This window comes from Astatotilapia calliptera, chromosome 18 (genome assembly GCF_964374335.1).
Source record: "Astatotilapia calliptera chromosome 18, fAstCal68.1, whole genome shotgun sequence".
Classification (NCBI taxonomy): Eukaryota; Metazoa; Chordata; class Actinopteri; order Cichliformes; family Cichlidae; genus Astatotilapia; species Astatotilapia calliptera.
The window spans coordinates 9,978,994-10,006,901 of record NC_137439.1 but is presented as its reverse complement, the minus strand read 5'-3'; the positions used below and the strand labels follow the sequence as shown (position 1 = coordinate 10,006,901).

The 27,908-nt window shown below is 39.3% G+C and overlaps 2 protein-coding genes across 3 annotated transcripts in view; one reads left to right on the top strand and one right to left on the bottom strand.

Annotated features, from left to right (window-relative positions):
- The first annotated feature begins 871 nt into the window (after positions 1-871).
- On the top strand, positions 872-22,575 carry nectin4b (nectin cell adhesion molecule 4b). 2 transcript variants are annotated; one of them, XM_026149648.2, is made up of 11 exons: positions 872-1,301; positions 5,572-5,772; positions 8,434-8,601; positions 11,676-11,954; positions 14,653-14,770; positions 18,361-18,512; positions 18,816-18,981; positions 19,119-19,194; positions 19,468-19,524; positions 19,720-19,905; positions 21,009-22,575. In XM_026149648.2, exons 1-11 carry the CDS (start codon positions 1,250-1,252, stop codon positions 21,234-21,236), a joined length of 1,683 nt encoding a protein of 560 aa, XP_026005433.2. In that variant the 5' UTR covers positions 872-1,249; the 3' UTR covers positions 21,237-22,575. The 2 variants fall into 2 exon arrangements, with proteins under 2 accessions (XP_026005433.2, XP_080149418.1); XM_080293292.1 differs by having other exon boundaries at positions 20,973-22,575.
- Positions 22,576-26,013: 3,438 nt separating this feature from the next.
- Positions 26,014-27,908, bottom strand: part of LOC113009969 (uncharacterized) — a 3,669-nt gene continuing 1,774 nt past the window's right edge. The window contains exon 2 of the mRNA XM_026148689.2: positions 26,014-27,081. Within this exon, the coding sequence (XP_026004474.1) occupies positions 26,174-27,081 (908 nt within the window). The 3' untranslated portion in view covers positions 26,014-26,173. The remainder of the gene's footprint in view (positions 27,082-27,908) is intronic.

The window sequence follows — 27,908 nt, the reverse complement described above, 5'->3', positions numbered from 1 at the left end:
GCACTATTGAATCTTCACCGTCTCCCCACAATGAATACTTTTTAATGGCTAATCCTACTTGCGGCTTTTCAGATCCTTTAGATGCTGTCATTAAAAACTTGTAGCATCTAAAATTCTTCCTAACAAACAGTAAAGTAACTATTCTGCACTCATACAAGCATGAAAGCGAGTCATTTAAAACCATGTTTGTGCAGTTCACCTGTTTATTTCACTGGTAAGCCACAGTAGTGAGGGTTTTAACCACACAATAAAAAACTACCGTTTTATTCTTCGTGTTCTTTTCTGTCTTTCACCCTTTTTTCCATTACTTTTTGATCTTGTTTTTCTTCTCTTGTTTTGTTCTAGTTTTTCTTTGTGATCTATTATCTTGAATATAAAAGGTTCTTGATCTTGGTGATTAGCAAAATGGGAAAAAGAAACAAACAAACAAAAAAGAAAATGCAAGTTTAGCTGATAGACAAAATAGATTCATAAATAAAAGTAGCCACCACTAATACAGTCGTTTCAAACAAAGTCTGATAAATACTCTCCAGAGTAAGGATTTTATTTACTTGCGTAATTGTAAGAGGACATTGTTGGATTTGTCCAAGAAGAGTAGGGGTGTTAATTAGTGTTACTTTTATAGCTTATTGATAAAATTGCAGACTACAATCAAATGATCAACAGTTTAACTGTTAATTTGATCCCTAAACATGTGTAGTTAGATATAAGAAGTTAATCTTGTGAAATTGCTTGACATAAAGTATATTTTTGGTTAATTTTCCGACCCTACCACTGCATTTTCATCTTGCGTCACCTGAACGCAGCGCTAGTGGGCGTGTCAGTGGGCGGGGCGGAGGGAAACAGGTGTAGCGACTCAACCCAAACCTGTATTCTGGTGCTTCTGCCTTCGCGTGACAAGCGAGGTTGTTCTTTTATAAACACGAACTTTATTTTTCTGTCGTGCGAAAGCTCAAATGCAGATTTAACATTTTCCGTTTATTTGTTCATTTCACTGGAAATGAAGATAGAGCCTCTATCAGCTATTTGCTAACCATTGTTCTTTTATCAGTGGAAGTGTGATTTTTTTTAAACATTATTTCTCAGTTGAACAGGAAACATCTGCTGCCCCTGGCTCCTTGCTGCGGGGTTTGTGTTTTTTAAACCAACCCTCAATTTCCCAGCTGAATTTGAACATGGAAGCTTAACACGAGATCTGAATTTCCCAGAAGAAGGCTAATAAAGAGAAACTTTTACTTTGGAACCAAACATGAAGTCAGCTGGAAAAAGTGCTTTGCTCCTGGCATTGCTTTCTTTAATCGGTGAGTTTTCTGTTACATTGATTTGCATGTAAATTAACAGTGACACTGCTTCATAAAACACGAATCACCTGTCTAAGCAAGTCATTTGGGGAATTCTGTGTTCTCCTTTCTGTTAACTGGGTCTGTGACGATTAAACATTTGACAGACATGGCATAAAGCTTGGATATAGTGTCTAAAATCTATACATTTTGAACTTCGTGGTAGCTTCTTGTGGTTAATGTTGGTGTAATTAACCCAGCAATCTTCCTATGAGTGTTAAAACAATGTCCTTTAATATAGAAGGGCTCTTTTTTCCCCCCCAAGACACTGAATTATTATTATTGCAGTCTTCATAAGTCTCTATGCCTTTGCTTTACTTGCCATGGTTTTGGTCCAATTGTGCAAATTTTTTTTGTTACAACATGCAATGATTTCTGTCTCCAAATCTTAAGCTCATCATGTCACCAAAGATTTATAAATTTAGAAAACTTTTTAATTTTTGCTTTTTCTAAACAGACATATTGGATTTTTTTTGGCTACTTCTGATCTTTTAATTGCATTAACTCAACTGGAGAAATGAATGAAAACCTGAACTACAGCCACCAAACTCTTTAACTTGTGACAAGCTGTTACAAGCAGGGGCGTTTCTAGGATTTTTTTAATGGGGTGGCTGGGGGCATGGCAAAAAAATCAGTCAGGTGGGGTGGGACGGGGGCAGTTTTGCTAACTTTTTCTAAATGCAGAAAATCATCAACCAACATCTAGATAGACAAAATAAAGCTGATTGCGTCACTAAACGGATATCATATCACTGCAAATCATCTCAGTCTAAGCGGAATAAAGCAAAAAGACTAAATTTCCAGTTTTTGTTGAGCTGCAGTTTAAGGTGCTGGTGAGAAACCATATTAGTTTCACATTGTGTATAGTTCTTTTCCTTTTTTTAATTGCAAAACTATTGACTACAACTCCCTAAGAAATGTAACCCAATAAGTTTTTAGATTGCAGTGAGATTCTAGGGTGTGCCTCATCAAATTACCTTTACATTTTTAATTTGTGCGCACAGATGTACTCGAAAGCAAGAAGGTAATTCCCAGGGTAGGATTTAAACCTGTACAACATGCATAAAAGGAACAATAATTTACAATAATTTAGAAGACAGTCTTTTGTTTCCTTTCTTTCTTTGCATGTGCATTAGCTGCACCATCACATAGCTAGGCTTTTTTTCTGCTGGCTACTAAATATATAAAAAAAAACAACCCTCAAATGAATCAGAGTTCATGGACAGGTGCCACCTCATGCCCTTCTGGACCTGCCCTGGGTTGCAAGTAGCTTTATATGGTACAACAAGCCAATAAAACAAATGTTTGTTTTGGACAACAGCGTCCTTCCAAAATTTTTTGCAATATATTTGGGAATGCCTTTTGCTTTTTTAGATAACCTGTATTGACCTGTGCAACAGATCTAGCTACCCTCAGATAAATGGTTCTCAATTCAATTCATTTCAGCTGAAAAATATAATGCCAAATAACCACACAGTCACCCCAAGGTGCTTTATACTGTAAGGTAAAGGACCTAAAGGAGAGAAATCCCCAACTATAAGATGATATAATATGAGCAAGCACTTGGTGACTGTGGGAAGGACAAATTCCCTTTTAACAGGAAGACGCCTCCAGCAGAACAAGGCCAGTTTGGCGGCGGTGGCGGGGGGTACTCTCTCTGCAGTTTGTAGTTTGAAGCATCTTAACAGAGATAAGTTGATCGTATTTAAAATTGTAGCATTAATGTAGCATTAACAGTCTGCTGTTCTGCTGCACTCGTGAGGCCAGCTGACTATCTCAGAGTTATCAGTAATTCTGCAGCCATGAACATGGGTGAACTGTTCTGGTGTCCACATACTTTTGTCCGTGCAGGTGTGGAGAAAGAAGCAGCAGAACAGAATGCAGCTCCGTCACATTCTTACTCTTACTAAGTGATTTAGAAGTCGTGGCCCAACCTGCGTCTTCCTGGTTTGTTTGTTTGTTTTTGATGACTAATTCTGATAATGTTCGTCTGCTTTTGTTTCCTCATCTAGTGGAGATTAACATCATTTTACATTTAGTTTGGACTGTTCTGCTCCAGATGAAGGAGCAATCAGATGAATGTGACTGTGTTGTTTTTACTCTTGACCACAGCAGTTTGAATGAACAAGAAAAGCTTGTACAACAGCTTTGTGGTGCCCCAGTGTTTGTCTAGAGTGTGTGTGTGTGTGTTTGTATAATTCTTTCTTTCAGTTTATCTCTCGGCTCACATTGTCAACTCGTCTCCTTCCTCCAAAAATCTGAGTCTATGTCTGTCTCGAGCGGTCTCTCTCGGTCTGGTCCTCATTTAGGTCAACCACACTGTAGTTCTTTGTACCTACTTTTGAACTTTCTGTCTGTGTGAAGAGGCATGTCGGCTCTCCTGTCTGTGCCACTGCTTTGTCAGTGTGTCCTTGTACTAACTATATCAGATCTGTGGGAGTCCCTGTCCTATATTGGCTTCTTTGTAATCATTGATTAAGCTTGTGAATCAGTAACCACAGAGCAAGGAAGAAAAAAAACAAACTTTAAACCCAGAAATCAAAGTGCAAATGTTTTGCATCTTCTGTTTGAGTTGTTGATGTGGCTCTCACACCCATTCCTGTTTCTCTCGCGGTTACACGTACGCATTTCACCAGGTGTGATAAATGTTCCAGCCATTAGTCAGTTCCGATTAATGGCTTTTCAACAGTTTTGATAGTGAAACCCGTCACTGAGAGTTGACAAGAACCAGTAGTTGTCTTTTTGTGCTTGAGTTGCTAAAATGTTGGGTAAATCCTGGATTTTCTATAAAATATCATTAAAAATCATCTACTATTGTGCCAGAATGGATTCAGTGTGCAGGCAACGTTTTGCAAAACACTAAAGTTCCTTAAACATACAGCAGTGAGTTAATTAAATGCAATATTTCATTAATCAAATCCACATTTATTCCTCACACAGAAACCTGAGCTCAGGTGATGAAGAATTTGTTTTAGTTTTATTCTGTCGCAAAGCATTCTTTAAAACCAAAAGCAAGTCAAACTTGAAACATGGAGATGGAGAAGGACATTACGAAATGAAACCGAATAAAGCAAACTTTAAACAGCGGGAAGATCATAGGACACAAAATGAAATCAGTCATCGAACAATGAGACAGCAAAACAAAAAAACGAGTTGAGATCCAATAGATAAGATGGAAATATGTTTCTAATGCAATCAATGTGAAATGTAAAACAATAGAAGCGTAAACATGTGTTGGCGGGCAGATGTTCGTAGTCTTCACCCTCTTGGACCCCTACTGGGAGTAAACCTTGTTTCTCTCTCTGGTAGTTCAAGCCTGCTTCGAAAAATTAACGACTGGTTTTTAAGGAAAAAAAAAAGCAAATCCAAGACCTATTCTAATGATGGTCAAACCACGTCTTTATTGATATATACTTAGGTGTCAGATCTCGTCATTAAGGACTCGGTGGAGTCAAATGCTCTTTTTATGTGGGAAAGGGTTAAAAGAAACTACACACGTGGAAACTTTTCCGTGTTTCCTAATATAAAGGCAGTCTGTCTGAATTGTTTACTGTCAACAAGGAAATATGAAGTAATAAAGTTTTTGCTCTGTCGTGAATAGCAAGTTTGTTCACAAACAAGAGGCAATTTCTGCTTTTAAAAGTCACCTGAAACCAGTTTTTAGTGACTTTCTCGGTGTTGGCATGTCAACGGACAAGCTGGTTAGGTGAATGAGCGAATGCCTGTAATTGTAAATGTTTGCCTATACACAAACCTGTATAGGCTATACCCGACCTTCTGCCTGGAGCATTATAGAATAATGTCGAGCTTTTTATGATCATCCTGAACAGGATTGGTCATAAGAGCTGTCTGGAAGGAAGCACAAACACTTTGGATAACAGAAGAGTGGCAAAAACACAAAATAGTAGCAAAATAGTTGTCACAGGTTCCCAGGCCCTAAGGTCATGTCTGTTTTGTATTTCTTCACTTTGAGGAGCTGGAACAACATATTTGGGTGTGTTGGCACTGACGGGTCTCTGTGAAATTATGGAGAGATTACTATGATGAGTAAAAACGACTGCATGCTTCATCACTTGATTTGGAAATTCCATGCGAAATACCATAAATGTAATTTAGTCTTCAAAATGTACAAATGCCAATGATTTGCTGTGTTTCCTAATCCAAAATCACACTCTCCAAATATGCCTTATCTTCCACTGATTAAATCCACATGTTTCTCTTCCCTCCTCAGCCATGCGCGTGGGGGGTGGATTTGTGGAGCCTGCTAACCCCGTCACCACCCTGCGCTCCGTGACAGAGACTCAAACCAGACTCCCCTGTCAGTATCAGGTGGAGGGTGAGCAGAAGGTGGTGCAGGTCACCTGGTACAAGGAGCTTTCAGATGGCAGCAAAGATACGATCATCACAGCTCACTTCTTGGACGGCCATAGAGGTACTTGACTGAAGAAGCTCCTGTAAAGTCCCTGGGGAAAATAAAAATTTCAGTAATAACATCTTGGCAAAGCTTTTTTCTTTTCTCTTTCTTGGGGGGGTAATGAGCGAGGTGCAAGTCAAGCATTGTTTTCCCAGCAGATGCTGCAGTTGTAGCAGTCCTTGGACATGATACTTAGTGCAAGCATTTATTATCAAGACCAAAACAACTATTTGGTGCATCCTTTGGTTCCAAATACACTTACACACACTGCCCTCATCAGGTTATTGTTTATGGATTTGAACCTCAGTTATCAAATGCTACATCTGCTTTATAACTGCTTTATCTTAAAAAATATAGAGATAATGCAACCTAAGCATTAATGACTTGACAAATGCCAACCATACCTACACTTATTATAATATGCTCTATAATAATAATCAGGAACGCTAAGGTTCTTCATTACTGCTGACCAAAGTTCACTCAAAACCATAAGGAGAAAGAAATACTATAAAAGTGGTCAGCTAATAACAAAATATAGGAAAGACTTTGCTCTTTGTAATTTTATTTGCTTTGATACTAATAACTTTAAGAATGTCTGTATTTCATTTAATTGTTCCATTTTTCAGGTTATTAGAAACATGTATTGTTGTCTTACTAAAGTGTACCAGTTAAGCTCACTTTCAGATCTGTATTCTTGTTCTTGGAGCTTTACTTGATTCACAGCTAACACCTCTCAGTTTAAAGATACAATCAGAAATAAAAACAAAACAAAACATTATTTAATAAAAAAAAAATACATTTTACTAATAAATACGCATTAGTGTGTAATTATGTCTTCTAATAACTGATGCATTATGATCAACTCAAAATTAATCAATTAGAAATGCATAGAAGCAGGCGATGGTTTGTCATGTTGGCCTGATATTTTGGATACGGTGGCTGAGATTCACACATAAAATACAATGTCAATAGAGACTGGCCACGTGCACAGTATGCCAAATATGGAAGAGAACAGGGCTCGCAGTTGTTCACATGTTGTGGTGGCAAATTTGAATTTGTATCTAACTCCAATTTCTGTCAGTGTAAAATGTTTAGCTACGCATTCGATCAATGAAATGTCTTAATATAAGACGTGGAAGAGCAATTTCAACAGTATGTCTCAGGTTTTCTACATGGCAAAAAATGCTGCTTTAGTAAGTAAAAGAAATCTGTCCCCAATGATCTAAGATGTAAAATTACAGAAATGTATAATTGAATTATTTTGGCATATTGTGACTGGCCATGAGAGAGGTTTTAAGGGTAGGAAAAGCTGTAAAAAGAAAAAAAAAAGTATGCTGTCTTTCACATTTTCCAAAGCCATCCAGTATTGGAGTCTTTGCTAGGCTAATTGCGGCCCGCGCCCTTATGTTTGACACACCCCTGGTTTAGACGTAATATCATCCTTTTCCTCAAGCCTCATCTCCTGACACATAAAAACGTGCATAAACATGCTTATCTATTCCCAATATTGTCACAGTTACTTTGTGTCAGCAGATTAAACATCAGCATGAACATCACTGACTCATCGACTCATATCAGACTCCTTTCACAAAGTTTTACAGCTCCCTCCCAAATCAACATGGACACGTATTGACAGCTGAGGTAAACAGCGGACTGTCAACCTGTGCTCACTACAGATGAACTTCAGTCACAGTTTGTTTGTCCTGCAGCGAGTATTATGCACTTATGCAGTTGATCTGCAATCTATCGACATCTAGCGAGAGATTTTAGATACTGTAACTTTAAGCAGACTTTCTTCTGATTGGCTGCCCCTCATAAAGTTTTGAACAGAAGGTGGGTGGAGCTTCTGTGCTCATAGCCAGAGCTTTGTGCCTGAAATTATGACATTGGGGATATCCACTTTCAGTAACACCGTATGGAGCTAAGAATAGGAAAAAAATGTCTGAAACTGAGCATAAAGAGCAGTCTGAAGCCACGCTTCAAGGAAAAGCATTTTAACATTTACAGTTTTGACTAATCATAACAGCCTCAGTGCAAGATCTGGAGGTTGGAGATTTGCTTTGTGAATTGGTGGAGAAGTCAGAAGGTTGAGGTACATGTGCTGGTTAATGGAAATGTAATTTGATCCAGAGGCCCACGGCTGGTCCAGTGGGCCATGATTGTATGAATGAATGTGAATCATGCGCTACTTCTACCTTTGTTAATCGTTTAAATACCTTTTTCCTCACTGCTGTTGTTAAAGAGTACTCACTACTATGAGTAGACCTGATTTAAAGGCTGTTACATTACTCTGCTTATAACACACATCATTTCACTTTCAGATTTATTCATGTAAAGATAAATTAGACGCATCATCTTTAATAGCAACTTTATCCATAAATTCAAATTAGAGTCACAAGTTAAAAGTACACACATGAGAAAATAAAACAAAATAATTGTTGCTGTGTCTCTAATTGGCATGTGGTTATTTGAAATGAGATCATCCCAGCAGACCATTGTTTTGTACCTGGATTACTCTTTATTATTTGTCTGTTGTGACGCTGCTTGATAACTGGAGGCTTATTTTAACAATGTCTAACCATTTATTCTCCTTTCCTGGAGCTAATGCTTTTGACAAAGGGTCTGTTTGACGTTTTGTGAGTGTTGAAGATGCTCACCTGAGGTTTTGTTGTTTGACAGAGTTTGGGCGTTACTCTGGTCAGGTGAGGTTCGAGAACAGCAACCCCATCAAGAACTCTGCTCTGATCATCCTGAACACAGAGCAGTCGGACGAGGGCACCTACGCCTGCCATATCTCCACCTTCCCCAGTGGAAATTTTGAGACGAAGATCGCCCTCACCGTCTGGAGTAAGACTCATCATCCTTTCTCTCTCTCTTTTTTTTTTTTTTTTTAAATCTTCTCGCCCACATGTCCCTAATCCTGAGAGAGCTTCTGTAATGATGTTTACACCATCATATCTTCATAGAGGAACTGGTGACTGGGGGAATTCAGGTGTGCCAGCATGGCCACAAGCACTGCCAGCTTACTTTAGGTTTTAGCATGTGAAAAGCCAAAAGGGAAATGCTTTTAATTCTATATTATTCTGTTACTCCAACTAAAAATTAAGAAAAAGTTTAAAATATTCTCAAGTATAAAAAAGCACCACAGAATCTGCGTACACCAAAAATATGTTATGCAGACTCTGATTCTGGTAGGTAGATAGCAGCTCAGCTGTCAAAACATTTGCAAGTTTATTTGGTGTTCCAGAAAGATGGAGAGGGTTTTCCAAGATCCAAGATAAATAGGTTTCCACCACGAGGAGTGATTGAGTTTAAGATAAGTTTGGCATTGATGTAAGTTTCGTATATATCCTTAAATCACAAGTTTACATAAAGAGCTTTACACCCCCATAATCTTTATAATCTTAATTCTTCCTCTAAAGAAGGGAGGATGATAGAGAAACGACTGGGAAAAGCATGTTGTGTATATACAAAGAAAAGCGAAATAAAAAAGTATAATCACTATTAAAAAGTATGATATAATTGTGGAAACAGGGTTATGCTTTAAAGAGCTGCCAACTTCAATTTCCCAGGTCTGTGGCAGAAGAAAAGCTTCCTCTTTAGCCTAAAATCACCTGTTTCCACTCCTTATTTTGTCTTTTGAACAATCTTTGCAGAAGTTTTGCACCCAGCTAAAGCCTGGCACAAGTAATTTCCCACTGAGAAAGGAGCTTAAAATTCTGTCCCCTTTAAAATGTTTCAAAAACTCATTTTGATGTATACAGTTTCTGCGGTGCCGCTGTTGTCCCCAGGCTTCCTCCTTTACAACCATAATAACAGCCGTGGGAACACCTTTGTGAATCCTCTGTGAAGTAAACCCTGGAATGATGCTATCATTTTTAAACAACTTTCCCATTTCACTGCCAGTCATCTGCAGTAACAGACCTGTCTCAACACGCCCCAGATCTGACAAATCAACAGAAAGTTGAGTAGTAAGAGACAACCTGTAGCACTGAATTCCCTCCATGTTGGAACATTCAGCTGTAAAATGTTGATTTGTAAGTGCAGAAACTGATGCAGGCGGCTACCTGCCCACGTGTTACTGTCAAAAACTGTAAACTGAACAAACTGGTCATGTTGTTCTTAATGTGAAAGAATAGGTTTTAGAGAAATGACCCTACTGTGAATGCACTATGCCAAAAAGTCACATTTGGACTTGGAATTTTTGTTAAAAACTGGGTGTTTGGTTTACGGATACATTTATTTTAATTGGATGAAAAATGACCAGGATGGAGGTATCAGCATGTTTCACAACACAGCTTCTCTCATGAAGGCACTTTTCAGATAAGTTTGTCAGGTAAATAATGTGAGAGCTGAAATATTTGGAGGGGAGAACATCTCCCCTGCTCACTTTTTCTTGAATTGGCTGTGAGTCAGAGTCATTTATCACTGTGGAAGCTGGAATCATTCCTTTATTACTGTAAGCCAATGAGTGCAGCATATTTCCCTCGCTGATATGCCGCGCTGTGCTTTAGTGTTTTGTTTTTTTTACTAGTTTCTGTTTTTAAAGGTTTGAGCTTTCCTCAGGTGGTGCCCTTTTCTTTGTCAGTTAATCCGTAATAGTTGTTGTTGTTAATGGTACCGACTTGTTTTGTCTGATGTATTAATAATCCAAACATTAGTGGAAAGAGTTAACCAGCCAGTTACTGTTTACAACAGTCATGACTGCAGAGTGAATCACAATCGTGTTAAACCAGTTGGTGACAGGGCAGCAAAAACAAAATGTAGCTGTGTGAAAACGTCTAAGGTGACCTGTTCTGAGAGAGTTTTGCAACTTGGTGTTCTTACACAATTCCAATGAATTTGATGGTACTTTTAGTTGGAAACCCACAACTGTAATATGTGGGATATTCTCCAAAGTAGAAGTGGGCACATTAAAGCACAAAAAGATCACTCTGTTTATACACTGTATATAAAAGATGGAAGTCGATTTGCATTAGCTGGATAGCTTTTCCCATTTTGATTTTTTTTTTTAACCTTTCTTTTTGGTGTTGCGACCTGCTAACACTTGATGCAAGTTGCATTAATGCACATGGTACAGAAATGGATACCTGCTAATTTATAATAGAAAAATACTATAATTTAATTGTTTCATGTATTACATCAAAAATAGTCAAATTCCACAAATACCATGGAGAGGTCCAGTTCAATGACTCATTATCAGGTGAGGCTGAGCAGACAGCTAGAGCTACACGTGTGTCTGCCCGCACCTGTCAGTCACATAAGCCACACCCACTAACAATGCCCAGTTCCAGCAAGGTGGAATGAATGGGCGACGATGACTGTAAAGTTCAAAACCTTTTCTTTCTTTCTTCTTTGTTTTAAACTAGGTTTTAAACCACTGGGATATGTGGTTTCATGTCCAAGTGGTTATTTGAAGATAGGAATCTAGAGGGATCAATGAAGGTCACCCTGCTGGTGGCACTAAATAGAAAGTCAGCGGATCTGTAGGTGGTTCAGCAACCCGGAAGATTTTACTGCACTCTGTCTGTTTTTTGTTTTTGTTTTTGCTTTGCATTTAAATTTTGTAGATCAAATAACATTTTTACAAAAGGTATGCGGAAAAATGCAAATGTGAATCTGTTGTTGGTACTGCAGGAACATTTTTGAATCATTAGGCAGTTCTGACTTGAAAGTCTGTACAAACTTTCATGCTAATCCCTCAAACAGATTTCATTTGCCAGTCAGGACAAGTGTTGGATCATCTACCCCCTTAGCTCTAAGAGCCAAGAAGTGAAAAATAAACTAACTTGGGAAAGAGACTTTGTAATCTGATGACTGAACTCATTGTGCTTTTTTTTAATTTAGTACTTCAGCAAAGGATCAGATGGAAAGTCCAAACCAGAAGACTTAAATTAACCTCTTTCCTTTTCGTTGTCTAGTTTTACCCATCTCCTCCCTGGATCCAGTAACTCTTGTGGAGGGCCAATCCTTCCGTGTGGCAGCCACCTGCCGGGCTATAGGTCACCCACTTCCCATTCTCTCGTGGGACACGGACATCTCAGGAACGGTCCAGAACCGCACCAGCGAGACTCGGTCAGTGTCCAGCTACTTCTCGCTCCACCCCCTGCGTAGCATGAACGGGAAAAAGCTGGACTGTTTAGTGTGGCATCCTGGCCTGGAGGAGCCACGTAGGATCAGCAACCGCCTGGAGGTTCAATGTGAGTATAGCTGTGGAGCAGAAGTAAAACAGACTGGAGCTGTGGCATTAACATCATATTTTTAAGTGCTGAGTTGCAGAAATAATATTGCTGGTTCAAGGAAGAACAATTGAAGGAACCAGAAAAGTCACAGAGTATGATATGGAAAAATAAGGGAGAGAATGGTACCCCTCACTGGCCCCTTCCCATTCTTGTTATCTGTTTTTACCAAGTTATTTGGTAGAAAATTCTGTCTCCATACAAGATACAGCTCTATAATTTAGCCTTAACATACAGCACAACAAGCTCGAGCACTGATCAGACGTCTTAAATCGCACCAGTAGGATCAGTCGTGGTGGATCGTTGCCAGTGAAGCTGTCACCACCGAGTCGCTCACTGATACTGCGACAGTGACAAAAGCGCTATGGCGGTCACCTTTTTTTCCTTCCCCTTGTCTGAAACAAATGTCTCACTTCAAACTTCATTCATGGGAAAGTGCAGGAATGTGAGCTTTGGTTTTGTATACACTGTCCATCCGTCAGACACATGACTTGCAGAAACCAGAGAGCGAAGGGTGTGGATATTGAAAGCAGTTTTAGTCAATTAACCATGAAAGTTTTAAAACAACATGAAATAATTTATCTTGACATTCGTCAGTAACTAATTTGAACATGTACTACACAAAGGTCATGTGTAGTGGTGGCTGATGCCTAATAAATGCCTGGACCTCCTACTGTTTACTAATTTAATTAGTAGATCATCACGCCCCAATACTGCTTTCTCAGTGCCATCCATATTTTGTTTTGGTGTGTTTTGCAGCTGTAAATAGATACTCTGTAAGCTTGCATTGTATGAAGCAGTGTACGTCACTGCAAAGGGTTTTAAATTACCACACTTGTGCTGTTTAGTGCAAACTATATGGTCCTATAGAATATGTAAAGAACTGGGACACGCCTGGCTTTTTAGTTAATAACAGGAACAAATAAAGGAAAAAATGACATAAGTGTTTTTACTCTCAGATTTCTTAAACACTGTTTTTATAGTCCCACCTTTCTCCTTTCACTTGAAGCTTTGCGCTGATCCTTGACGTATCGCGATTTAATCCTTCTTCCCTCTGCTGTTAAATATTTATAGGTTACTACTTAAACCAGCATACGCTGATGTTTTAAAAGCGGAAATTTGAATGCATAACAGCAGTTATGCCAGTTATAGAAGGTAACATGACAAAAACAAACATTACAATCGTGTTTTTTGCAGATTTCTTATAGTATTGTAGAAACTATGAATACTCCCAAATGACAAAAAAGTATTAGATTAAAAAACAACAACATTTCTTCTACATCTCATCCAAAATAATAATATTCACTTCAAATGGACACTTGTTAAATATTGCGCCCATACCAAGAATATCACGAGGTGACCTAATAAGTTGGTCCCTCCCTTTTTATGTAGGTGTGTTTGCGACGATACGAAACCACTAAGTTAATATTTATGTTTGAACAACTCCGAAGACTAACACCTGCAAAACACAGCTATAACTAACAGTACTAACCACGCCCATGTTTTTCCTCTAATGGTGTCAAAATGTCGGCATTGAAATCAATAAACATATTACATTTTTAAAGGTTTTTATATTTTATACTCGAGAAGTTAGTTCTATAACCATTTTTGATCCTGCCAAATTCTCCCATAAAATTAATACTTGAGTACAGTATGTATACTACCTGTATATATTAATAACATTACATAAATGAAGATATTATGGTGATGTAGTATAAAAGGAGCATTATGTGGATGGTCTGCCAAACATCAGTCTATCACTGATAACTCAACTTCATGCATCTGAGCAAAAGTTACTTTCAAAATATTACATTTATTCCCTATAACCTGGCGGATTCCTGCACTTTCTTCAGCATGTTTTCATTCTTTGTATCTTTGAGTACCACCTTAATGACTCTTTTTTTTTTTTTTTTTTTTGGTGAGTGTGTTGTGGTGGGAAAGACAGAGCTGTATTCAGCATGCAAACTAAATCAGCTCATACTTATCAGCATACTGTATGGAATGACACTGCAGTTGCTCTTTGCTGGGCTATGGGCCAAACTTTAAGCTCTCCCCTTTAATGGGAATGTAAGCCAATTAGATATTTTTGACTCTAGTTGCCCAGCAAATTATATTTATAAGGCTTAACTGTTAGTCTTTGAGATTAAAGAGCTGGGTAAATATTAGCTACTATCGGCAGATTTGATCCTGCGGCGGGAAAGTTTATCAGTAATAGTCTGTCCTTGACTACTGTTACTGTGTAACTGTGCCAAAACTTTAACTGTTCCAACAATTCCTCTTTGTCTGATTTGAAGGACATTTGTTAAAGGTGTGGGTGTGAGCTGTGCCAGCTTGCTTTTAAAATGGGATTAAATACAAGGTTTCAAGCTAAAGTTTTCTGCTAAAATTATGTACTCACTGTTAAAATCACTGAACTGGTGCTCAATACGCTTAGTAATGACTCCAAACCTCCCAGATAACATTTGAAATTTTGAGACTTGCGAAAATCTTTTTGTAGATTTAAGACGAGGAAATAACTTCATCTGTTGTGTTTATGGTGCAAACAAACTTCTTTGTATCTTCTCTGCTGCTCTACAAAGTTCTCTATTTGATCTATTATTCAGCATAGGAGACACTACGTTGTGATGCTGCTTACTTAATATTTGTGTTTCTGTGTCAGACCCCCCAGATGCTACGATCACGACGTCCTCGTCTCGTTGGTATGTGGGTTTGGAGAAAGCTGAGCTGGTGTGCGAAGGCAGGGGACACCCCACACCTCAAAACTTCACCTGGACGTGGTACTTTCTGCATTTTCACATACACATCTGTCACTCTGGCAGTCAACAACACTATGATGATATCATGTTAAATCCCACCTCCCCCCTTTCTAATACTATTTATGCTGCTAATGTTCTCTTTACATGGCACTGGAATGTAACTCAAAACATAGATAAGCCACTGCTAACACGCATACACATGGAGCACACACCTGCAAACAACAAAGGAGTGCGCTCCCATCTAAAGGGGGGGGGGGGTTCCTATCCTCTGCTGGCTCAAATCACTGCTGAATAAAAGGTGCGGTGTCGCGTTGCGAAATTTCAAGTTAGAAGATTGTGTTTCACACGAGGGAGGGAGTGAGCGACACAAGGAAGAGCAGGAGACACATGCTAAGCGTTTAATCATAGTGCCATGCTTTAAATATCACTCTAATGCCTGGTAAAACACTGGGTCTGTACTTTAATTAAAGACGCCAGCCATTACAGTTCTCCCTGTGCACACAGTGATCAAATGTTTTGTGCTGAGTACTTGGGTCATGAGGCAATCTTGAAATATTAAAGTTGTGCTAGTTTCAACCTCTCCACTAAGCCATCCATCACTGAGGCCCCACTGTGAGGAAATCCACTGATTAATTTTAGTTATAATGTCAGTAAACGTTTTGAAATGTTGACTTTTTTTCCCCTTGTTTGCTTTTTAACAATGTAAATATATAAAAATACAACCATTAGTCAATATGAGTGGCTGACTGCTGGTCTCTCCATGTGAGCATTCACAGAACAAATCTGTAGTTTAATCTGCGTTGAAAAGAAGCAAATTTCTCATTTAGTGGGGTTATGTAAAAGATTGTTGACTAAGGAAATGATCCTACACGTAAGCCATGTGTGGAATAAATAAACTATCATTTCAGCTTTAAATATAAGAAGTCATGCTAGCTGTTTCTGTGTGTTGAGCCTTAATGCTAAATTCTTGGTTCCACTTTTATATGAATTGGCAGATAACATTAATTTTATCAGCAACCTGTGCATTTCCCACAATGTCTCACTGACTTTGAGTGTGGAATAGCTGAGGGTGCAAGCCAGACTATTTGAGAAATAGTGGATCTATTTTTCTCAAGAGGCCATCTGTAGAGCTTACAGAGATGGTCATGCAATTCTCTGGGTGAAAATCCCCTGTTGATGTCAGAGGTCAGATGAGAATGGCTAGACTGCTTTGAGCTGATAGGAAGGGAACAGTAACTCAAATAAGCACTTGTTACAATCAGCATATGCAGAAGAGCATCTTTTAATGCACAATACTATTGGACTAGAGCAGCAGAAGACCAGCCTGGGTGCCACTCCTGTACGAATATCCACTCGATCCATCTCTATCCACAAGACAATATTTTAGATGTAGTGGATGTAGGAGAGTCACAGCATGTACAGTACTGTTAAGTTTTAGGCAGAAAAAATGCTGTAAGCAGGCAGCACGGTGGCATGGTGGTTAGCACTGTTGCCGCACAGCAAGAAGGTCCTGAGTTCAATTCCACCATCAGGCCAGCAGGGCCTTTCTGTGTGGAGTTTGCATGTCCTCCCCGTGTTTGCGTGGGTTCTCCCCGGCTTCCTCCCACAGTCCAAAAACATGCACTTTGTGTGGATAGGTTAATTGAAAAATCCAAATTGCCCATAGGTGTGAATGCGGGAGTGAATGTGAGTGTGAATGGTTGTCTGTCCCTGTGTGTTATCCCTGCGACAGACTGGCGTCCTGTCCAGGGTGTACCCTGCCTCTCGCCCCTTGACAGCTGGGATAGGCTCCAGCGCCCCCCGCAACCCTGAAAAAGGATAAGCGGAAGCTAATGGATGGATGGAAATGCTGTAAACAAAGAATGCTTTCAAAGACGGAAGTGTTAATCATTTATTTTCATCAATCAACAAAATGTAGTGAATGAACAAAAATAAAATCTAAATAAAATCAATATTAGGTGTGACCACCCTTTGCCTTCAAAACAGCATCAATTCTTCCAGGTCAGGGGTGGGCAACTCCAGGCCTTGGGTGTTGGTGTCCTGCAGGTTTTAGATGTGTTCTTGATCCAACACAGCAGATTCAAAATGGCTAAATTACCTCCTCAACATGTCTTGAAGTTCTCCAGAGGCCTGGTAATGAACTGATCATTTGATTCAGGTGTGTTGACCCAGGGTGATATCTAAAACCTGCAGGACACCGGCACTTGAGGCCTGGAGTTGCCCACCCTTGTTCTAGGTATACTTGCACACAGTTTTTGAAGGAGTACTTCTTGTTCATTAAGATAGCTCTTAATGACTTTGGCTGTATGTTTGGGGTCGTTGTCCTGCTGCAGAATACATTTGGGGCCAATAAACAATTATGTTTCTGAAAGCATTCTTTGTTTACAGCATTTTTTTTCACACCTACCTACAACTTAGGCATAATACTGTATGTGCAGCCCAAAAATCTGCAGCACCTGTGTGATGCTGTCATGGGAATATGGACCCAAATCTCTGAACAGTGTTTCCAGAATCTTGTTCAGTCTCTTATGAGGAGAAAGGGGCCATCCAACCAGTACTAACAAGGTATACCTAATAAAGTGGCAGATGAGTGCATATTTTATTAATCAGAGCAACCCTAAAAATGTAGAATGTGTATGTACAACAAGTGTATCAAATTCACAAATACCTTTCTTGATCTTCTTATAGCTGCTTTACGTTGCTCCAAAGACAAAGTCATTGTTAAGTGTAACAGATAATACCATAAAACATGTAATTTGCGTTATCTAGTAAACTTTTACTTTTACCTTTGGCACTATCGAGGCCAGCTACTTTAGTTTCACAATATGTTTTTATGTATAACTCATGTAGTGAAACTATATTGTACTACTCTAGTTTCAGTCATTTCACAATAGGTCTTTGCTTCATTGCACTGATACTGTGGTAAGTCACAAAAACAATAAGTCACGGGAGAGATTAGAATCTTTTTGGCCAGTGAAGCTGTATTGCACACCATATCTGTATCATTTCCACCATCCTCGCTGTGTCAGATGCAATCTCCACCTGTGACTCGATTTAGAAAAGGCTGGTCAGAGAAGCTAGGCGGGGTGTTGAGAAAAGAAATCTGACCTGGGGCGACTTTGACGGGGGGGATAAAGCAGTAGGTAAATAGCTGGTGGAGCACAGTGAAACCAGGGGGGAATATGACCCCTCTCAGTGGACCTGATCAGAAACTGCCTCTATTATGTGGCCTGTACAATTTAGGGCTCAGAAGTTGGGCTTGTTTCAATCCCCCAAACCTAGTATTTACCTGGTTTATACAGATGAGCCCTGCATGCTTTGGTTCAGGTGGTTTCACTCTGTGATGAACCTGATCCTTCAGAGTGTTTACTAAGCGGATAACTTCCTTGATTCAAACCAGTTTTTGCATTTTCCTGTTACTTGCAAGCAAACGTCATTAGATATTTGTATATTTCCAGCTCTCTGGTTTGAACTCTGCTCCTTTCATTTTGTTGTTTGCAGCTATGAGTCAAAGCTGCTGTTTCAAACAGTGAGTCACAGACTTCTGCGTAGTTCACCTCTCTGTGACATCTGCAAGTTAATGGTAACATTTTTCTTTTGATTGCTTGCAGGAAAGGGGGAGCTCTGCCTGACGGGGTGTCTGTGGTTGGAGGGAAGCTCCTCTTTCAGCGGCCTGTTCACTTGAGTGACAGTGGGGCCTACGAGTGCATGGTCACAAACAGTGTGGGAAGGGGAAAAACTGAGTATATGCTCAATATAGATGGTAAGTGCAGTAAAGCTAATTTTGCATACATTTTCATGGGATTTGATGGAGAAACTGTTCTGCTGCTGGGAGCTTTGTTGATGTTTTTGCAGGTGGAAATTTAGACTTATTTGCCAAACTCCTTCTGAGTTGGTGTAATTTTGAACATTTGCTGCCCCCTCTTGTTAGATACAAGGCATTAACAGTTGAACTCAGTCTGGATTACAAAAAAAATATTAAAGGAAAGATGTAGCTGTGTTGTTGTTGAATGTATTTATATGCGAGAGAGTCATCGGATCTTTTCATATTTTTATATTTTTTTAGAGATGCAATGGCGCATTGGTGAAACCCCTCCTGATAACCTGCTGCTGATCATAATTTGTGCCTCCACCGGAGGTTTAATCCTCCTCCTGATCATCATCATCTTGGTGGTTCACCGCCATCATCGACGTAGAACGAACAAGCTTAAGAGACAGCTATCTGAAAAATCGTGAGCTAAAGCACATATTGTTAAAGAAGGCTTTTATTAATAACTTCAACTGGGATTTAAACTGATCTATTTTGTGAACATGCAGGTTTTCCATAAAACCTCAAAATGTGTGTGTGGTTTTAATTTTTTTCTCCCAGGGATGAAATTAGGAGTTTCTCTAGGCAAGCCTCTTTCAGGAGAATAAACTCTACCAGCACAGACTTCAGATACCAGGTAGGAATACGCACACAGACACACACACACACACACTCTCGCTGGCAACAATAACCTGCAAGCTTGAAGGAAGCCAGGTTGACACACCTGTCCTGCTCGGGTGGAGCCGCTGGCAGCTCAGGCTGATGATTACAGGCTGCTGCAGCTTCAAACAACACTGAAACGTGCAGCGTTCATAGACAAATATCATTAATATCTAATTTTTGGCGGTTTGTTATATTCCTCTTCGTGTTCAGGTTCACTAATTTTTGGCGACTTTCTATTTTTCTCCAGGGTGAAGACTCCATGCTCAGAATAGACAGCCGAATGAAAAACAGCCAAATGTCTCTGGTGAGTGTCTCACTGTGATGAAATATATCCAGGTAGAATACTGCTGATCTTGGTTCTGCCTGCGCTGTCTCTAAGGAATTGTTCATATAGCTGCTTCTTTCTAATGTTGAAGGTTTTTTCAAAATAAAATGCTTTAAGATCTTGTCTCAGATTTGCACTTTATCATTACATTGAATATCCTCTCCCTGCCTACAGGAGCATACCCATTCCACTCTGGGTGGGAGGTGGGGGCCAGGAGATGTAGAACTGGATGAACTGGGACGTCCGGTCATCTGGTGTGAAGGCAGCGATATTCCAGGAGGAGCTGAGGTTGACGGAGGGAAGGAGGCGCAAAGGAACAGGGTGGAGTCATACGTGAAGAGCAGTAGCAACATGTCGCTGGTATGTGTCAGCGTCTGAGAGATTAAGTTTGAAATGTGTTTAGATTTGTTTGTAATGTATCATATGGTAACGGCATGCTGTATTTATTGCTGAGTTTGTATCGTCACTGAGGGTGACGTGGTAAAACAAAAGGGATTCAAATGACAGGAAACATTTTAGGAAACAACAGCAAGAAACGTCATCTCTGTTTTATTAGTCACTTTATAATTGTTCCTGTCTTCTACAAATGATGACGCTTTATTGGATTTATTTAGAAACAGGATCAGGAATGTAAACATGACTGTTTTGTTAAATCTGGATTACAATCTGATGTCATCACGACCAAAGCTTCACTTAGAGGTTTCATACAAAAGAGATTGAATACCAGTGTGCATTCTCTCCTAGCAATTATTACCACAAAAAAACATCATAAGAAATATTGGATGGTAGGATATGGTCCATGTTGTGTTAGGAGCTTTTTTTCTTCTTTTTTTAAATCTAGACTTCTACCTCAATAAACTGGTTTTCACTGATCCCATAGACAGTTTTGGTAGAAATATAAAGTTTATCTACAGATTATCCAGCTTGAATTTGGATTTTTAGTGCAAGTATCATAAACCCAGTTTTATCCCCTCTGTGCCTTTTTCAGTCCAACTTCAATTTTTTGGTTATATAAAGGGGACCTATGATGCTCATTTCCAACTAAATATGTATTCTTGGACTCCAGTAAAATAGTTTTGCCTGACTCACAGTTTATCCTCTTTATGGGGAAATCCATTTTAGCCATTTTCTTAAGGCCATCATCTCCTAGCCAACTTTCATCTGATTGGCTGATCGTACAGAGCCAAAACTAGAATAAACAGTGTGAAACTAAGTGGTAGAGCAGATTGAACCCTGAGGTTTTGGCTTGCAGGAATTACCTGTTCATCTGCTGAACTCAGTGTTTAAAACTTCAGTTTCAACATTAACTGTTGTAACTGTGTATTTGAGAGAAAATAAGGAAAGGCATAATAGGTCCTCCTTAATATTGGTAACTTTCAGGACAAATCAGGAAAAACAGTATTCTATTTTTATACTGTTTCTACCAGGACTCAGGTCTTCCTTCATCTTTGGTTCCTCTGAAGGCTCAGCAGGATGACGGCAGCGGGCCCAGAGAACCAGACGCCTGCCAGCCCAGGGAGAGAGAGGACTGGGCTCCCACACAGTCTGAAGGACACGACAGTGACGAAGATGGGAGCCCCTACCAGTTATCACAGACTCTCAGGAATTACTTTGACTACAGCAATGGGGCCATCAGGCCCAAGCCAAGTAACAATTCCATTATTCTACACCCCAGAGGACAGCTGATCTAGACAGGACTCTCATCTGTGATATGAAAAGAGAGACTGTCTGTATCTCTGCAGTGACTCTGACTGTGACGTTTGATGTTTGCTTTGAAGGGTAATTCGTCTCAGGTTCTATCCCAATGCTGATTGTTGATTTTTTACTTTAGAGATTCTTCCTTATTTCTGTTAATCAAAAGAAGGTTATGAGTTGTTCTTTTGAGCATTTTATGACTTCATCAGTGAGGTAATAAAAAAGAGATGAGGAATAATTTGGGGGAAGGGGGAAAAAAAAAGAAGAAGTCCTGAGCCAGATACGACTGGTATAGTAGAACTGGAACATTTTGGACCACTAATGTAGAATTAAGTTTATAGAGAGTTTTGCCCTGAAAGGTATGCAAATGAAAAGTATTTTTGTTCTTTAAGGTATTGTATTAAGAATCCTGTTACAAATGTTTACTATGTTTGGTGCAAAGCTGAGTTTTGCATCCAGTGCTTCTTGTTTAAATACATGTGAATAGATACAAAGGACTTGAGAATCCTGCCTCATGCAGGACAATATGTATATATTCCATGTGTTTATATACACTGATCATCCACGACATTAAAACTGTTAAAAGGTGAAGTGAATAACATTGACTCACTTGTTACATCGCTTCGCCCTGTAGAGAAACCTTAGATCTGGCGACTCCACATCACAAAAATTACTTGAGGAACTTGGCAAAGAGTCCAAGGTGCTGATACAAACTATCAGCTCCTCAGATCCAAATTGAATTCAGGTTTTTGAGGCTGATACTCACCCAAAGGATCAAGTAAAGACACCCTCAGCGATCCAGTGCTCTTGCCCCGATGGGTCAGTTATTTCTACATTGTTTCCACATCAACTCTTGCACATTAGGTGTTCTTATGTTAATGTCTGATATATGTGTGTGTGTACATTTGTTTATTAATACATCTTTACAGCCACCTGCTGCTGTCAGCTTAAAAAAAAACCTTGTTAATATGAAGAACAAAAGAGACGATGCTGAAAGTTCTTTGGCCAGCTGGTGTTGAAATGCAGCAAACTGGGTCAGTTTCATCTATATAACTATAACTTTTTAGTGCTGTAAATACCTTTTTGTAAAAAAAGAAACATTGTGATGATACAAATACACTGTAAATTTTTCTATGCTTTTTTTTAAGAAGATCAGAAAGTGATGTGTATATGTTGAAAATCTTTATTTGTAAAAGTGCAGCTTACAAACATTCTTTTAAAAAACACTGGAACATTAAAGCTACTTCGGAAACTTCATAAAACAGCAGAAACTTTATGGGTTATTCTGTTATAGGTTGATGAATTTAAATAAATTTTTTATTGAAGAAAAAGTTAGGATTTTTGAGAAATATTGTTTTTCTTGTTATTTATAGATTCAAACACTGATACTACCTTCATATTTTACTAATAAAGGCATGGAAGACAATTAACTTTGATGCAAATTAAAACATGGTTGTAGTTTTAGCAAGTGTTTACAGGACAGATCTTTGCTTGGCCAGATGCCCTAACTCTGTTATGAGGTTATTAGGGACTAGCAGGTCACTGCATTTGGCTAAGAAATAACCCATGGCATTACTACTGTAAAAAAGATCCTAGAACTAGTACAGGCCACTATATTTGGCATTAATTTTGTACTGGAAATAACACTGTACCTGTAGGGGGAGTCTTAAATGCACTAAGAAGATTGAATAAACATGAAAGTACTGAGACTGTGCTTATTATGGTGACAAATGATACTAAGAACTGCGGATACTGATTAATATTTTGTTCATGTGCTGCTTGATTTAAGTGCAGTTGACACAGTAGACCATAAAACTTTGAGAGGCTCCAGGTCTGGGTTGGTAAAGGTCAGATGGTTTAGGTCATATTTGACAATCCAAAAATTTTTGTTTTCATTGGTGACAAACTGCTCTCCTTACTCTATAATAAGTTGTGGAGTTCCTCAGAGATCCATACTGGGACCTATTTTCCCCCATCATATATGCTACCAATGGAACCTTAGGAATATCCCAAGAATAAACTGAATACTGAGTTTTACTGACTCTCAGACTATTATTCATGCTTTTATTTCCTCTCAGTTGGGTTTTTGTACTGGTTTTTCAAAGGTACCAATCAGAGATAACAATAAATAGACTTCAGATTGTGCAAAATGCAGCTGTAAGACTGCATTTTGCACATGTGAACATATTATCCCAGTTTACCCCTCTACAATTCAATTCAACAGTCGCCACAAGCTGCTTTATATTGTAAGGTACAGATCCTACAGTATTACAGAGAAAACCCAAAGAATCAGATGCTGGATGTCCAATACTTTTACAATTGATTTTAAGATTTAACTTATTACTTGTAAAGGCATTTAGGCTTGGACCGAGATTATATACGTAAGAGGTGGGGAACTCAGGCCTCATGGGCCGGCGTTCTGTAGGTTTTAGATGTGTCCTTGTTCCAACACAGCTGATTTAAATGACTAAATTACCTCCTCAACATGTCTTTAAGTTTTCCAGAGGCCTGGTAATGTAGTAATCATTTTATTCAGGTGTGTTGACCCAGGGTGATATCTAAAACCTGCAGAACACCGGCCCTTCAGGCCTGGAGATCCCCAGACCTGATATATGTGAACAGCTGTTTGCTGTACCGACCAGTGTGCAGCCTGAGATGCTCAGGCAGAAACCTGTTAACTGTTCCCACCTCATGCTTAAACCAAAAAGGTGATCAAGTGTCTGCTTTTAGGACTCCATGGCTGACTCGTTTATATTGTAAGATTATTTTTTTAATACTGGTATTGATAAGTGCTACACAACCAAACATTATCATTTCACTAGACTGCAGCTGCTCTCCAAGGTTGGAGCTGACATGGACAACTGTTGCAAACCTTTGGCTGTCACCCTACAACTATAGCCCAGTTAGAATCTGCCCCCTACTGCTTGATGATTGTAAGTGTACATGTAGTCACTCTTGAGGTTGTTGAAGGGTCTTAATTAAAGTATTGGGTACAAATACAGTTGAAAACTCTGTGATGCCCTTATCTCTGTGATGAAACTTACACTCAGCGTCTTTGATGTTTTACACAGATTGGAATTAAGATGATGCCAATCACTTCAAAATTCTCATTCTCCTTCCATTTTTATTTAAAAAAATCAATAACAAAGATGTTACAGCCCTGGGCCTTGGAGGGAGTGAGACTGCCCTTTTGTGTTCATGCAAATCTAAGTGTGCCAGGACTCGTGGATGATTGGCTGCTGGGAGTCCTGTGCCAGCCCTCTTTTATCCAGATCACAGTGTGCCAAAGGCAAAGCCTTTGCCTTTAGACAATAATTCTGATGGCAAAAGAGTCAAACGGGACAGGCAAAAAAAAAAAAAGATCACAGTGTGCCAGACCTCGTGGACGATTGGCTGCCTGGAGATCTCATGACCACTCCATGACCAATTGACTGGCTGATTGTCTGCACCTGGGAATATAAAAAGCTGAAGAGCCTTCACACTATGGGGAACTGCTGCGCTGAAGTGAACATGCAGTGGCATCCTCGTCTGCTTTGCATGTGAAGCTCGTTTGTTAAACCTGTTTGCTGTGTTGCTCTTTGTTTAAACCTGGTATACAGCTAAACTTAGTTTCATTAGAGTTTTGTGATGCTGGCTTGCCTTGGTTAACCCTTAGCTTTTACTCTTGCCTGTTCTTTTCATTGTGGTCTGTTGAACAGCCCTGTCGGTTTTCAGTTTAATGTTTGTAATAAAACCCCTTATTTACTCAGATTTCGTGAGAGGGCTTGTGTATGTTTCTCCCCTCCTGTCGCCTAGCAGAGGGGGTCGTGACATAAGGCTTTTAAAAAAAGAATATAGAAATCATATCTGTAAGCATGTGGAGTTTGTTCCTAAGGATATATAAAATTTGTGGTATATGTTAAATTCTCTTACATTTGTTTTGAGCCCAAGAGGACACACAAACCCAGCCTCTGAGAATTACAAGCTCGCGTACTCTTTGTGCCAGGGAGTCTTTTGTTGGGATGGCAGTTGTAAACTTGGTGCCAGTTCAAACATGCACTGTGATGACCCCTTGGGAAATAAGTGAGCAGCTGAAAGTACCTGTCCCTCCACATACCAGACAAAAATGTTTTACTGTAAGGAATGGAGTTGATAAAACTGAATTAAGGCTGATGTTACATTAAATGGCATTATTTAATGCTAGGTTTAGAACAACACTGAATGTTTCTGACCCTCCAAGTGAACAAGCAAAGTGTGTACGGGGAAGGGCTTAAGCCTAGGGCTACAAAGTCTACATCTCCTACCATGACTGGCTCTGGATCCTGTGGAAAAACTTTGGAGGAAGTACCTGAATGTTTTGGAAGTTAAAGATTCTTCAGAATGGGAAAATTTTAACTCGACTGACCCATGAACATCTAAGCTGCAGTGCAAGGCTGAACAACATGTTTTTTTCCTCTACAAACAGAACATTGAAATCTTAGTTTATCTTAATTTTTTGCTTAGGCAGCATCACAAACACAATTTAGGCTGTCGTGTGGTGACCAACAAATTCTTTGTCCTTTTTTTTTTACATCCTTAGTGCTCTGTGGTGAACTAATTTATCAAATGTCTTGTGACTTTTCCTCACCATCTTTCCATCAGGGCGAGGAAAACTAAGCGATTAGATGCTGGATTTTTCCTGTCTAGCTTAAACTGAATGTCTTAGAGGTCATATGTTCCTAGTTTGTCATATGTGTGTTAAAAACCTCTTTTCTGGCAGTTCATATGTTCCTGTTTTAGTTCTTAAAAGCCACACTGTGTCAAAATTTTTGTTTATTTCACAAAAAGAGGGCACAGTTAAATCAGTCTGCTACATTATTTTTCCAGAAATATCAAAAAACAAACAGAATTTGTTAATAAATCTAGATCTAAAAGCCACTTAGATATTTCTAGCTTTTCTTCAAAATCTACTGAATTAAACTGCGTTCTGTGCGAGAGCCTCTTTGTGAGTCCTTTGATGAGTGCGAAGGTTACTCCTCTGAGAAAAGCACTTGCCACACGTGTCGCATGTGTACGGTTTCTCTCCTGTGTGAATTCGCTGGTGTATCTCGAGGTGGCTGATGCGATCAAAGCTCTTCCCACAGAACGGGCAGATGTACCACTTCTCCCTAATGCGGCGCCCCGCTATAGTTTTGTGCAACTCTGGGTCGTTTAAATGAAAGAGTCTGTTGTCTGTGTTAAAGGTTGACATGTTTTTAGTCTGTGGTTGCTGTTTTTCTGAGAGGAATCTAATGGACATTCCTCTCTCTGAGTGATTTATTGCTTCTATAGGTTGACTTGGCTGAGACTGGCTGAAAGTCACAGGTGCCCTTGATTTACTTGATGCACCTTGAACCGTTTCATTGTCCCTCATAAACCTGTCCGAGTATGCTCCCTCTGCTGAATTATCGAAAATGTCCAAGGCATTTTGAATGAGCAAGATTTCGGAGTCCAGATTTTGAGACAACTGCTTTGTTTCGAAAAAGCACTCCGAGTCATCCGCAGTGTCGCTGTCTCCCACCGAAACAGTCAGCCACTGCTGTGACTCTTGCTCTTCCACAACCTCAGCAGGCTGGTGGTTCAAATTCATCTCGTGGGGACCTGCTCCACTGTTAACGCTGTGATCAGAGTCCACGACCTGCTCCACGATCTGGACGTCATCCTCGTCTTCTAGTTTGACTACTAAGTCTTCGTCATCTTTGCCCTCACTGTCAGATTTGCGCTGCTCACTGCGTTTCTCTTCTGTTTGAGGAGGTGATGACGTTCCCTGATTTGGTGAAATATCCACCTTATCTCTCACGCTCTGATCCGAAGACAAAGTCTGGACCGACTCTATCGTAGGCCCTGAAAGGACACAGCAGATTGTTTAAATTGTTAAAGGAAAATCAAAGTTCCCTTAAAAAGTCATTTTTTAAAACAGGTTAATTTTATAATTAATCGCCTCAGCAACAGAGGCAGCAAATACTGTGAATTGTAAAGAAAGGTACCCAAATAACATGCACCTGCTTCATTACAGTGCTGTCTGAAAATGTGACATTAAACACTGGGAAACTTTTTGACTTGAGTAAGTAACAAGCAGATACACCAACGCTTTTAATGACTGTTAGCTGCAGGGACAGTCAAGCCAACTACAATGACATATCACTAAGAAAATCATCATATCACAGTGGAAAAGCTGGCAGTAGAAAGTATTTGACAAGTTTTCCTACAAAATGGCAAAAGTCACTTAAAACATTTTCTGCCTGTTGACAAATTAGGTAAATCTAAAGAACACAGACCTGTTTGTTATCTACAAACCCAATTCTGAAACCTTTGGGACACGATGTAAAATGCAAATAAAGAGACTGCAATGATTTCCCAAGCTCATAAACCACTTTTTAAATTCACAGCATAACTTAGAAAACATCAACAGGTAAAACTGAGACATTTTACTAATTCATAAAAATTTTAGTTTATTTTGAATGTGACTGCAGTGATGTGTCTCAAAAAGGTTGGATCTTTTGCCAGTCTTTAGGCACATTTTTTTCTTTCTGATACTTTGACCTTTTTCTTCTTTAGTAACCTGGTGTGTGTAACTTTGGCTCTGTTCTGTGGATCATTACCATGCTGATATACACCTCTTTTACCACTTGTCTTGTTAGTTAATAGTTAATATTTTGGTGGATCCAGTG